The sequence below is a fragment of the Asterias rubens genome, chromosome 1 (assembly GCF_902459465.1).
Source record: "Asterias rubens chromosome 1, eAstRub1.3, whole genome shotgun sequence".
NCBI classification, from domain to species: Eukaryota; Metazoa; Echinodermata; class Asteroidea; order Forcipulatida; family Asteriidae; genus Asterias; species Asterias rubens.
The window spans coordinates 20,872,117-20,886,596 of NC_047062.1; the positions used below are offsets into that span (position 1 = coordinate 20,872,117).

The 14,480-nt window shown below is 37.6% G+C and overlaps 1 protein-coding gene across 1 annotated transcript; it reads left to right on the plus strand.

Moving 5' to 3' along the window:
• The first annotated feature begins 1,089 nt into the window (after positions 1-1,089).
• LOC117299454 (muscarinic acetylcholine receptor M5-like) lies at positions 1,090-2,181 on the plus strand. The gene has a single exon (XM_033782994.1). The coding sequence runs from the start codon at positions 1,090-1,092 to the stop codon at positions 2,179-2,181; it is 1,092 nt and encodes a 363-aa protein (XP_033638885.1).
• Positions 2,182-14,480: the final 12,299 nt, after the last annotated feature.

Here is a 14,480-nt window from a genome sequence, read left to right on the forward strand (position 1 = left end):
GCTGCGAGATATTAAAGAAAAAAAAGTCACCCTTGTTGCACCATGGTCACACGAAGTTGTGTGCTTTCGAGACCTCAAATTCTCAACTTGAGGTCTCGAAATCAAATTCGTGGAAAATTACTTCTTTCTCGAAAACCACTTTATTTCAGAGGGAGCTGTTTCTCACAATGTGTTGTGCTATCAACCTCTCCCCATTACTCATAATCAAGAAAGGTTTTATGCTGATAATTATTTTGAGTAATTACCAATAGTGTCCACTGCCTTTAAGAACCAATGCAAGCTGCACAACATCACTCCTAGCTTGTCATTGCCCCGTTGGTAGTATTATTTAGCTTTTAAAATATGTTATTCTAATTTGTTTGTGTTTGTAAGTTTGTTGATGTAAGTTGATTTTATTTAATTATGTGTATTGATTTTTCCTTTTGCTCGGTTTCTGAGAGATATAAAAATATTAGATATTAAAAATCAAAATGATATTAGCATAAGCCTACTGGTATATAATATTAACCGTATATTCATACAGCAATGACATACTCCCTTGACAATAAATCACAAAATCACGATGTTATTATTTTTGTATTGTATACAAAATAAAATAAAACTGCAACCTGTATTGCATCATTCCTATTGCGTCCTTGCCCCACAGGTCATTAGCTTCATCTTGATGTGCTGTAACTATAACAACGCAACGAGTGACTGCAAATAACAATAAAGGAGTGATGCGATTGGACGAGACAGTAGCTTGTTTGGTTTATTGTAGAAGTGTTGGTGAGGAGCCTGAACAGAATCTACTTCATTCAGAAGCCAGTGGGGCCTTCACCAAGACGTTTACAGATGTTTCATGTCCATTTCGGATTCTCTGCATTTTACATTATTTCCACCTGTTTTATCTCGACAAATACCTGACTCGTAAACATAACGTCTGTGATGAAAAACTGTTGTGCAAACTTCCTGCGCGAGCCAGTATCTGCTTGGTTGCACAGTGACATTCACGAAATTTCGCTCCAACGAAAGACTGTTTCTCCTGAAACACATCAATTGAAACAACTCAATTATTAGCTAAATAAGATTCCTGAACCCTCTGTGAGAATGGAGAACAACACTGAATTCATCGTGGAGGAGTCGTCTTATGTGTATGATTTACTTGGCGAATTCTCACATCCACTGCCGATAGAACTAGTAATCTCGACACTCGTTTGGCTCATTTGGTTGCTGTCTGCAGCTGGTAATATTCTGGTTTTCATCGTGATACTTGGTGACAAACAGCTCCGATCCAACGTGGCTAACCACTACATCTTGAACCTCTCCAGTGCCGACTTATGCGTTGGACTCAACTCTCTCATCTTCAACAATCTCTGGCGATATTTCGGCAACTGGCCATTTGGGAGAGCCGTTTGCACCTTCTGGACAATTCTAGATTATGCCGCCTGCATGCAATCTGCATTTGCTATCGTTCTCATCAGTATGGACCGTTACTTTCTGGTTACGAAGTTCCTAAAGTATCAGAAGTATCAGAGCAGGGTACTCTCGGGTGTCCTTATCGGGGGAACTTGGTCAGTGTCTCTCCTGTTCTTTGCCGTACCGGTCCTCGGCAATGGTCTCTGGGCTCAAAGCAAGGACGTTGTGATCTACTCGGTAACCTGCGATTTCGGTGTACTGTACATCTTCCACTACAACATACTTCAAATCCTTGTCGGCTTCGTTACTCCTGCCATCTTTTTGGCTTTCTTTAACATCAATGTGTACGCTAACATTCTGAAGCGCTCCAAGACCCTGGTTCGCACAGTCACAGATGCAACATCACACAACGCCCCCATCGACCCAGCAATGCCGTCTAGTTTAATACAAGTGGAGCCAAAAGTTCCGACCGGGCAAATCAACCGAAACCTGGACACCAGAAAGTCGTACAAGAAACACCGGAAGGCGGCCATCACGCTGGCCATCATCGTGGGTATGTTCTCACTCAGTTGGGTCCCTTACTACGTTGTGCAGCTGTTATTCATCGTGAAAAAGCCCAATTTTACGTGGCTCCTCTGGAACTCCGTATACTATACTGTATGGGTTAACTCGGCCATTAATCCGTTTATCTACGCTGCAACCAGCCCTCGTATACGAAAAGGTTTCATCAAAGTTCTCTGCTTCTGGAACCGGCGGCTCATGAGAAAGATCCATCCAATTTAAGCATTTTTGTGAATGACTATCACTTTATTTAGTTCAACGAGGAACTAAAGTGATGTTTGAAGCCTAGAACTAACTATAAATAAATAGTAAACTTGCTGGTACAACCATGTATATAAAATCTCTTTTGGGGAAGTGTTGGCTCTGAAGACAGCCTTTGATATGGACGTTTCGAACAGTACACTCTTCTCATCTTTATGTCTTCATCGAGAAACTGATGACTCACTGATTTTCTTTCATGTCACCGGGAAGATCAAAGCATTAACTTTAAACCAGATTTCTCGATACTCGGCAAACATCTCCTAGTTAAGTTGGCTATAAGTCAGTCGATTTAGCAAGTATATGAAGGAAGTTCGACTTTGAGATCTTAAAAATGGTCTCCAGAAAGTCAAAGTCAGTTTTAAGATCCACTCATTTTCCAAAGAGGCCACATGAAAACGGACAATAAACTACGTCAAAAGCGTAAAATTACACTGCGTTTTAAAAGCAGTGGACACTATTGGTAATTACTCAAAATAATCATTAGCATGAAACCTTACTTGGTAACGAGTAATGGGAGAGGTTGATAGTATAAAACATCGTGAGAAACGGCTCCCTCTGAAGTGACATAGTTTTCGAGAAAGAGGTAATTTTCCACGAATATGATTTCGAGACCTCAGAATTAGATTTTGAGGTCTCGAAATCAAGCATCTGAAAGCACACAACTTCGTGTGACAAGGGTGTTTTTTTCTTTCATAGTTACCTGGCAACTTCGCTGACCAATTGAGTTCAAATTTTCACAGGTTTGTTATTTTGTGCATAAATATATTGAGATACACCAAGTGGGAAGACTGGTCTTTGACAATTACCAATAGTGTCTAGTGTCTTTAAGGTCATTCATCACTGGGCAATGTTTGCAACCATCCAAAAACATGACGTCACATTTCAAACAAATGGCTATGTACATTTTGTGTACAGATAATGTTTTGTTCATTCATACTTTGATGATTTTTAATCTTACAGTACTGTTTACCTTTTGACTGTCGCAAAAAAAAAGACTCATTGGAATGTACAAACCATGTCCGATGACGTCATGATTTGAATTTTGCTAAAATTGGCAACATTTTGTGAGGTTGAGAAATGTAATTTCCCAAAATCTACTTGGACTAATTGATGATTACACCATAAAACCTAATTCGACCTCGGATCTCCTCTTGGTTAAATGGGCGAATTGATGGGCTGCGAGGTACTTGTAATAACTACTTTATAGTTATAAAAAAAATGTTGTTGTTGCTGTTTTAATTAGGTTATTAAAAGATTACTTTTCGAAGAACTTAATCCACTATGTTTAATCTGCAGATTGAAAAGGGTGAGTGATTTTGCCCATTATAATTTTTTTTTTTTTACAGTCAGCGTTGTCACAATTTTAAAAACACGAATGGAAAAAGCACGTATTACTAGTATATTACGCAACTTATAAAATATTTAAGTACACCTATTATTTGAAAATAGTTGTTCCAAATCAAAAGTGTATCAACTTCGAGAATTATGACGCAGGTATTTCTATCGAGACATTGGAAGGAATGTGTCTATGTGATAGAACGAACTCTATTTCGAACATTAGTTTTAAAATGTTGACGACATATATACATAGCAAAAAACACCAAAAACATCATAACTTATGGACCCATAGCTGTGTAACGGCACTATACACTAGGCACTATGGTGTATTCCAACATGCGTAAAATGACATAGCTGTGAAAATATTGACTCAACTGATCATCGAAGTTGCAAGAGAATAATGAAAGAGAAAGCCCCCTTCGGATGTCTAAAAAAAAATGTATTAAAAAAACTTGAGTTCTGGCCTAATCATTTTAATATTTGAGTATAAGAAATGACCTTTTCCTCAAACACATACGTTACTTCAAATGGAGCCGTTTCTCAAAAGGTTTTTAAACCAATAACAGCTCTCCATTTCTCTCAAGTTACCAATAAACTTGTATATGCTAGCAATTATTTTGAGTAATTACCAATAGTGTACAAAACCCAACCAACAAAATGCAATTAATTGCTGACACGCACATGAATGTAATATTAAGCAAAATGGAAAACTGGCCCTTTGCAGCTTGAATTCGTCGCTCTGTTGAGCCTCGACACCTCGTCCTATCCAGCCAGGTGGATCAATGGCTCTGACATAGGCTTTAAAGGATTTCGCTTGTGATTTAGAACTACATTAAAGGGAAAGTAAAAGTATACGAGAGTTGAAACCAACGGTTCGTTTCAGAACCACCCCAACTCATTAGAGATAGTCGTTACATGGTGTTACTGCAAACCTTTCCATAAGGCATACGTTTGGTAATCACTCATAAAACGTTAATGTCAATAAAAACTTGCTTTGTATACAGATACAGCATATTTCGATATAAAGCATTTTGAGAATCATTTCTCTTCGAAGTATAATGTGTTTATGGAAAAAGATACCAGTTTCTATCCCCTAAATTTGAATCTGAGAAACGTTACAGTCAGATACGTTTTTCAGATTGTGTATTCACTATTCAAGTTACGGAGTGTTCTTCCTACGTGGACAAAACTGCTCTGGAGTTTCGTTGATATCTCAACAATGCGAATTTTTGCAGGTTATTAAAAATATTGTGTATAAATTACATCTGTATGATGATGAAAGAAAAAACGTCCTTGTTGTACAAAATTGTGTGCTTTAAGATAGGAATAAAAGGCTTCTGGCTAGAAGTCTTTTATTATTTTAGTGAGAAATTGACTCAAAAACTAAAACTACGTTACTTCAGAGGGAGCCGTTTCGCACAATCTTTTAAACTAATCAACAGCTCTCCGTTGCTTTGTTACCAAGTAAGTAACATCTATATCGGATATATGTAATCGTATGGAAAAAAGGAAAAACACTGTCCCTTAAAGGACGGTCTCGAACACAGTTTTTTTGTTTTCTCCAACCAACTTTAACAGTAGAAAACAATTTCTCAGTGCGATTGTTATCAGCACCAAATTACTATAGAAAAAGTTACAAAATATATAACAATAAAGAAAGGTTTGTGGTAACACCATGTGATGACTAGGCCTTTCTCTAATGAGTTGGGGTGGTTCTGAAAAGAATCGTTGGTTTCAACTCGACGTTTCGATCAGTATGCTCTGGCCGTCTTCTAGAGAAAAGTATATTAAGGTTTATAGTTACCAGTAACTATTTTATATATAAGTTGGCTATTATCAGAAAAACAATATTTTTAATAAAAATTGTAAGTCTAGAGCAGTGTACTTTTCACTAATCACAACAGAGTTTTTTATTATTTTGTTTTACAAGAGGTTTAACACAGAGTATAATATTGTCGTTTTATTTGAGTCTTCTAATCAAAATATAATTGCAACTCCATGTACCGACAACGTACGCCGAACTCAAATTAAAAAATATATAAATATTAATTGCGTATTGTACTGAACGTAAAATGTGTATGCCTTTATGTTGTACACCGTGCTATATTTTCAACTGTTCAGTCACCGTACAAGTTAATGAAAGATCACAACTCTTGTAAAGTTTTCTTTATTTGTTGGCTTATTTTAATGCGATTCATGTCTTCGTCTTAATTTGTTTATGTCTGACTTGCATGGTTGTTTCTTTGTCAAACTATTTTTTTTCTGCGATCGATCGGAAGTCCCAAATCGATTGGATGTCTTCAGTCAGTCAGTAGATCGGACGTCCTCGGTAAGTCAGTCGGACGTCATCAGTCGGTCGGTCGATCGGACGTCCTCGGTAAGTATAGGTCGGACGTCCTTGGTCAGTCGAGCAACTGGACGTCCTCGGTTATAGTCGGACGTCCTCGGTTGGTCGGTCAGTCAGTCGGACGGCCTCGGTCCGTCGATTGGACGTCCTCGGTATAGTTCGGTCAGAGGTCCTCAGAATCGGCCGGTCTTTCGGTTTGCTAATTTGCTGGCTTAAAAACGTTCATTGGTTGGACAGTCACCTTTGGCCCAATACCGTCAAAGGCAGTGTACACTTTTGGTAATTGTCAAGGACAAGTATAATTCTCACTTGGTTTAGCCCAACATCATTGCATACAAAAACACATCTGATTTGAAAAGTTGAGCTCGACGTTGCAAGAAAATAACGAAAGGAACAAACAACCTTGTTGCATAGAATTGTGTGCTTTCAGACATGAGTGAGAAAAACTTAAAATTGTTTGGATGGACATTACCTATTTCTCCTGAACAACCCTACTTCAAATGGAGTCGTTTCTCACATGTAGGCCTATGTTTTTATAACAGCTCTAACCAAGTAAGTTATTATGGTCGTTTGCTTGTTTGTAAAGAAATTACCAAAGGTATAACATGCCTTCAAGTGTTAAATTTACCCTAACGTTGTCGGATCTCGAGATTCGTGAAATTTCATACGAAATCAATAGAAATCAGGTTATCCAGCAACCTTCCAAGACCCACCTCCATGACCGATGCACTTACATTCTAAACAAGTTATGTTTGATTACCGGTGAGACATATTTTCAATGTCACCTAGAAAAAAAAACTCATTTTAGGTACAAGGCCTCAAATAGTAAAGGTCAATACAACCAAATTGATATATCCTACAAATCTTTATAAAAGCATCATGAGTTTTGTCCCCATGGAAAAAAGGGTTACTATTTTTAAGATTACCTAGAACCGTTCCATATAAAGTACATAGCCTCATAAATGTAGCTAATAAAACCAAATTAATAACCGAAAATCCTTCACAAAAGCCACTAGATGAGTTTTGTCCCTGGGAAAAAAAGGATTACCATTTTTTAATGTCACCTATATAGAAACATTTCATCTAAAGTACATAACCTCCAAAATTGGGTGCAAGGGCAGTACAACCACATTAATATCGGAAAATTCTTCAGAAGAGCCATCATGAGTTTTGTCCCGGAAAAAATGTGTTTTAATTTATGTTACCTATAGTAGAACCATTAAATTTAAAGTACATCAATCAATCACTTTATTTCCACAGTATCAAAATCACAATAAAAATCAAATCAAAGGCAATGTAAATTGGAAGTTAAAAAATAAATATTTGTTTGATAAGATTAATTAAATGAATAATAAGCATGGACAGTCATGGAACTGTAGAGGGACCCTTAAAGAAGCAAAGCTTGTAAGGTTATGGTTCCCTCAGCAAGTGTGCATTGAGCCGATAATTATTTTGATGTTTTTTGTGGAAGATATACCTGGAGTAGCATCTTCCCCACAAAAAACATCTGAGCCTCGGCAAAAGTAGTACAAGGCAAATTCAACCGAATTGATATATCACACGATTATTCATAAGAGCCAACATGAGTTTCAACCCTGATGGGAAACAAAATAAAAGTATTTTATGAAAACAAAGGTCCTAAAAAGCAGTTGCGTAAACTGATGTGGGCAGAGTTGGGTGTAGCCCCCTGCATCAGAACCACCCCCGGGTCATCTGCCAACCTCCTCCCCACCCCCGTTCAGTCCCCCATGCCATGTCTTCTTCCCTGCTTGCCCCTGGGAAGGGTTTCCATGACGCTTATTGTCAGATAAAGAAATAACTGTGTTTTCATTGGAAATGAACTTGAGGAAATACGTTAAGGAGAATGGACGAGAAAGTGTAGATTCGTGAATAGAATGTACAAGCCGAAGGCGAGTACATTGTATTCACGAATCTACACTTTAGAGTCTATTCTCTGACTAAGACTGTTTCCCTCATTGGTTAATATGTGACATATTGAAACTGGTTTCAATGAAATGGATTTCTCAATAGAAACAACACTTAGTATATCTTATTTCGTATACGTTTTCAAACGTCGGTTGGTCACATTTTATAATTATTTTACAAAATATATAGGCATACTGTAGTGCTTGCAAAATTATCAAGTACAATGTCAGTTTGCTCAGCTAACAATAAATTGTGTTACTAAAAAGTGATTTTTCTAAGCTGGAAAATTATACTGTAAAATGAAAGCTAACTTATTTTCAGCTGTGTTTGTTGCCCTTCATGTATATTTTTGAGTTTAGAAAGACAAATTTACTTTTACTTAAGTGAATCTGTACTCAACTGTAGATTATGTAACGAATCTACACTTAGTGTAGATTCGTAACGAAAGTGTAGATTCGTAAAAATAATCTACACTTTCAACAATAGAGTGACGTCACAGAAATAGTTTAATCTAAAAGATTGGGGCAGTGATTCGAGAAAAGTATAATGGTGCATATATAAGATGAGATGTCGAACAATGAAAACAATTTCAGAAGAAATGGGTGAAGCTGCAGCTGCAGTGCTTTATTCTAAATTCAGTTGCAGAATAATAAAAGTTGACATGTTTCAAGAGCACGTTTATTACACTTACCCTAAATAGAGGGTAAGAAAATATTTCTGGACTTTGAGGATTTTGTAATCAGAGCGGGCAAATCTTTCCCTTCAGATTTGTTTTAACAGTTGTTTTCTATTATATAACTTCATCTATGCTGTGGCGTGTCAAAGAATAAGTCCCACAATGACGTCATAAAGAATAATTTCCACAATAACACAATTTAGACAGCAACTTAAGAAACCGGTGGCACATAAAAGGCCTTCGTCCACAACTCTAATAATAAAAATAGTATCGTTTTGTAACAGATGAATGAAAGAATTAATCTGCTTCACCTACAGGGCGTTTCTGGTGACGTTCTTTATTATTCCAAGTCCATTCCGAAATGAATATTGTCTGAGAACCTTGAGCGACTTAAACCACTGGATCTTTTGTAACTTATTTCTTTTCTGCATACTCAAAAGGACAATTTTAAAATTCTCTGAAACGTAAAAATCCTCTGGAGAAAGAAATTTTAGACAGCAAAAGAAACGTAGGGGTCACCATCATCTACAAGGAATGCGCCAATAACTCTAAAATAGTTTCCGATGAATTAAATAAATTAATCTGCTTCACTAGTTCTTCGTTTCTGGTGGTATTCTTTAATATTGTCTGATAACCTTGCGTAAGTAATAAGCGATTTAAACCACTGGGTCTTAGTGTAACTTATTTCCTTATTGCACTCAAAAATCATATTAAAAAATTCTCTGGAGAACGTGTAGCACGAAACTCCACCAAAGCTTTGGTAAATATGATATAGAAAACTTTGTTCCAGTTTTTCTATAATAGATAACGACAATGGGTTCATACAATGGTAAACGAGAACGTAGAAGATTCTCTAGAGAAGGGAATTTTAGACAGCAAAAGAAACAGGGGACGCCATTAATCTACAGGGAATGCGCCAATAACTCTAAAATAGTTTCGTTTTGTAACAGATGAATGGAAGAATTAATCTGCTCGCCTACAGTTTTTTGTTGCTGGTGGTGTTTTTATTATTCCAAGTCCACTCTGAAATGATTTTTGTCCGCTAACCTTGAGCGGCTCTGGACTTTATCGCACGGCCACGACCCTGCCGGTTTTAAACGGCAGTTGAAGAACTCGTCGGTGCCCTTTTATCCCCTTATTTAAAAACCTCTGGAGCACGTGTAGCACGAAACTCCACCAAAAGGCGAAATATGATGTAGACAACTTTGTTCCAGTTTTTCTACAATAGAAAATATCACTTCGTTTCTACGACGATGGAAAAGCCCTCTGCAGCCGATTTCACGAAACTATAATAGGATTAATCCCAACTCGAGTTAGGACGAGTAATCCGTCCTAACTTATGGGTTCAATGCGTCCTAACGTCTATGGTTACGGAACTTAACTCGTCTTAAGTCCTAAGATTAATCCTAAGTTAGGAAGAGTTTGGTGAAATCGACGGCAGGTGAGCTCATTGACCAGGGTGTTCGGGGGGGGGGGGACTGCTGTTCAGATGCTGAACCGTATTCCGATTTCTTAAAAAACATTCAGTAGTCGGTCTTTTTCGGGTAACTTTGATGCTTTTGTCACAATACAACACAACATAGACATAGGCCTACATCTTACTTTAAATACATGTATGTCATGTGACGAATTAAAATACAGGATGCACCATGTCGGCAAATAGCGGGTGGGGACTTGAGTGTTATTCAACTGTAAGATTGTAAATCCAGGTAGCTGAAGGTTTCGGTTCGAAATGAGACAAATTTTCCTTGTGGCCGGGCGGCATTGATGTGTACTGGAATTAATACATTAAGGAGTACCTTTGATGGCTCACCGATCGATGCAAGAAGTGAGTTCTACGTCCCAAGGTTCCATCCCAAGATTCTTTAAAGATTAAAGGCACTGGACAGTATTGGTAATTTATACTCAAAATAATTGTAAGCGTAAAACATATTGGTAACAACCGATGGAGAGTTGTTATAAGTATATTACACACTGTGGGAAACGGCTCCCTATATTAGGGAGACTTATTGGGATACTGGTTAAATATAAGAAAATAAACGATAATCAAAGCTCGTGTCTCCATTGACGTCGGGGCCAAGACCGCACAAAATCGGCTCAAAACTCCCTCAGCGGACCAGTGGCACTCCATCAAAAATTCATCCTTTTCGTTAACGACGTCCTGGGGAGGTTTTCTGCATGTTAGGGCGTTGTATCGCCATGGTAACTTGTTCAATTACAGGCGATAAGCTCCCAAATCAAAGAGTTGTTCAAACCGAACGATTGCAGCTATCCAATCTTTGTGCATCCTGTAAACAATTATTTATTTATTGTATTATTTTTATTTTATTTTTTTATAGTGACTTCGTGTCGGGGGAAGGGGCTAAAACACCTTGACATATGAAAACTTATGATGCCGATTAAAGGCACTGAACACTATTGTAATTACCCGTACTCAAAATAAAATGTTAGCATAAAAACTTGCTTGTTAAAGAGCAACGGAGAGCTGTCCAATCAATAATAAAAAACATTTTGAGAAACGTCTCACTTTGAAGTAACGTATAGTTTTTGAGAACGAGATAATTTCTCACTCAATTAATATTAAAAGACTTCATGCCTGTTTAAAGGCATAATAATGAACGCACACACAATCTGTGCAAAAAGGGTGTTTTTTCTTTCATTATTCTCTTGCAATATTAATGCAATAAAAATTTAGTAAAAGAATTTCACAGATTTATTGTAGTTATGTTGTGAGAAAACTGGTCTTTGAAAACTATCAAGGGTGTCCGTGCCGTCCGTCCCTTTAGTCCCTGCACCGCCCGAGTTTGCTGAAATCCAATTTCTCAAGATTCTTGCAGTAAATTACTGGAATCGTAGTTCAAATTTTAAAAGATAGCCATGGCTTAATGTGTATGCCAATTTTTTACCCTTTCGGTAATATTTGTATAAAAGTACAAGTTCTCATGAGAACAATAAATGCCTCTCGTTAAACGGCTACGGTAATTTTTATGGCGAATATTTTTGTGCACGGATAAAATGGACACAATAGCTTTTCGAGGCTTTTGTCTGGCTCAATGCTCATACTGATTAAATGCGAAGGCGTTAATTTTCGACAATATCATCATAAATGATTAACAGTTTCTTGTTTACTAATGAGCGTTTCAAATTTTCACAGGTTTGTTATTTTACGCATATAAATGTACAACTAGATATATTAACAAATGCGTAGACCTACTAATGACTATCGAGTTTTCTTTTGATGTTCCTTTTTTTTTACAAACACAAGCTAGCGAGGTTACCTTGTACCGCATACAGTGTATCGCTATAGGCGGCTGGGCGGTACAATGGCTAAATGGTTAAATAAAAGAACATTCTGGAGGGGTGGAGCGAGAAACACCGCGAACCGTTTTTTTTTTATATTTTTATTTTTTCATAATTTTTTGTTATAGTTTTATTATTATATAGGCCTAATGCGTTCCTTGCTTCAGATATCCGCTCAAAAAGATTTAAGACTAGTCTTATCTCGAGTTAGGTTAGGACTAGCCATACGTTTAATATATCTCCTAAGTTAGGACTAGTCCTAAAAACTCTTTGTGAAATCGACCCCAGTAACATAAAAATTACAACATTATTTTCTCCTTGGCGCAATAGTCGAACTTGATGTGTCTCATCACAAATACGCGATTAAATTCATATTATTTGAACATCAGCGTGATATGAATTGTCCTTGAGTTGCGCAGGATTGCAAATCCGCTTCAAGAGCTGTGTGTTGGTAAATAAAAAAACGATGCATGGCACAAGCATTTCTCGAAGGTCTTGATTTGAGAATTAAAACTGCTGCAGCTTTCTCTTAGCGAGGCAAAACCTCTCAAATACGCACAGAAATAATATTAAGTTAAGTGTTTATTGTATATATTTTTTCAAAACACAGGCGTTATCCGTTAAGGCTACGAACAAAATACTGAAGCCTATTTTTATTTCCAGTGCACCGTTTCAAAAATATACACAGACGGGTATTTTCGAAACGCATGCTTTTTCCAGTTCGGTCTCCGAAAAAAACTGAAGCCCGTCTTTTCCAGCGCGCCGTTTCGAAAAATACCCAGATTTTGATCTTTCCGAAACGCAGGCTTTTTCCAGTTCAGGCTCCGACAAATTAATACTGCAGCCTGTTAATTCCAGTCCATGTTTCGAACACCCTAACAGGTGTCCTTTTTAAATCAGCTGAATATCTATTGCCATTATTTTTGTTTCTAGTGATAACACAAACAACTCGTATCGATGAAGAGTAAAGTTTCTAAAAGTCTATGTAAACAGCGGGGGGAAACTATCAAATAAACAGACAGACAAGAAAGAAAAAAAACGAGATGGAGATACAAAGCTGATTTTAGAATAAAATTGACGTATTCAGGCGCAAGGACATACCTAAGGTGCATATTTTCACCACGATGAGAGTGTTCAGTTGCTTAAACAAGCACGTGGAAAAAATAGCATGTTATTTGACTGGGTAATATTTTTGTCACAAGCATTTTCTGCGGTCTAAAGATATTAGTTTGATCGTAGATTTCTTGTCCCTCCTTACAGAGAGTGTTAACAAAGAACATCTCTTCAATTATGTCTGTAATTTCTACCTTCATGGTCTGTATAGGCCTTCGGGCGGATTTGATTTACCTTTACCATGACCGATCGAGCTCAAATTTTCACAGGTTTGTTATTTTATGCATATGTTGAGGTACACCAACTGTGAAGGCTAGTCTTTGACAATTACCAATAGTGTCCACTGTCTTTAAAGCAGAAACATTACTTTTGTCACAAACAGGCATCATTATACTGAATGACTCCCTAATGCAATGTTATAGCTCTTGGTATTGTAAAAGACCACTATTATATCGTCACTTGTTACATCCCATCAATATACATAAAATAACAACCCTGTGCAAATTTGGGCTCACCGAAGAAAAAGATGAAAGAAAAAAAAAACACTCTTGAAAACCTCTAAAATTACCCTTTTCTAACCCCATAACTTCAAAGTGGTCGTCTCTAACAATGCTCTTTACCAAGTTTTTTTTATTGTCATTAACGTTTGGAGATATTACCTAAAATAACACATGCCTTTAATGAGTGTGCAAAGGGTTGCGCCAATGAGAGAAGTGCTGATAATTCTAACACATAGTGCATGCAAGTCAGGACCGGACAAGATGGGATGCAGCCATAGAGCTATATATATATAGCTCCATGGATGCAGCCCAACCATGCGGCGATGCTGAAGGGAAGGATTGGAGGCTAATGGCCAGAAAGCAAGGTGATGTGCCAGTGATTGGAATCCTGACGATTGACGACAATGAATGAATTCTGTGACCGTTCATAATGGGGGTAATTATTGTGCAAAACTTCCCACATAGTTGCCGCAAGGGAGTAGTTTGACGTAGGTTCGCATGAAGGTTCCAATTTTTTAATAATTTCTGTCTCCTGAGGACTAGAGCAGCCGGATAGTCGAAATTTTGGGACCAATTAAGATTTTAATCCGCAGCAGTGGATCACTAAGCGGTGGTCGCCGATTTCCTGGTTCCTAGTAAGAGCATGGAGGAATAGAGATATAAGCAGGGGAGTTCTTTCTTTTGAGAACTAAAAGCAGTCTCCCCAAATCCGAAATCTTCTCCCGGGCAGTAGAACAATAGTGTATGGCAAGTAGATACAATTATTGTGATCACATCACGGTTACCGCAAACTGACAACAACAAAAATGTCTTTGTATTACCGCCATAATTAATTTGTCAATGTGAAAGATAGAGGCACTGGGTGGTAGGCTACATTTTAAGGGACTTTGGTATGAACGCCGATTCTTCAGTTTTGTTGAAGGGTGTTACACTTTTAGACAAGTTTATTGTGTGCGTCAATCGCCTCCCTCTCCAAATAAATGGCCTCCGGCCCCCCCCCCCCCCTCTTTTTTTTTGGCACTTTGATAAACAAGAGAGGGCGCAATGTACATTAGCGGCC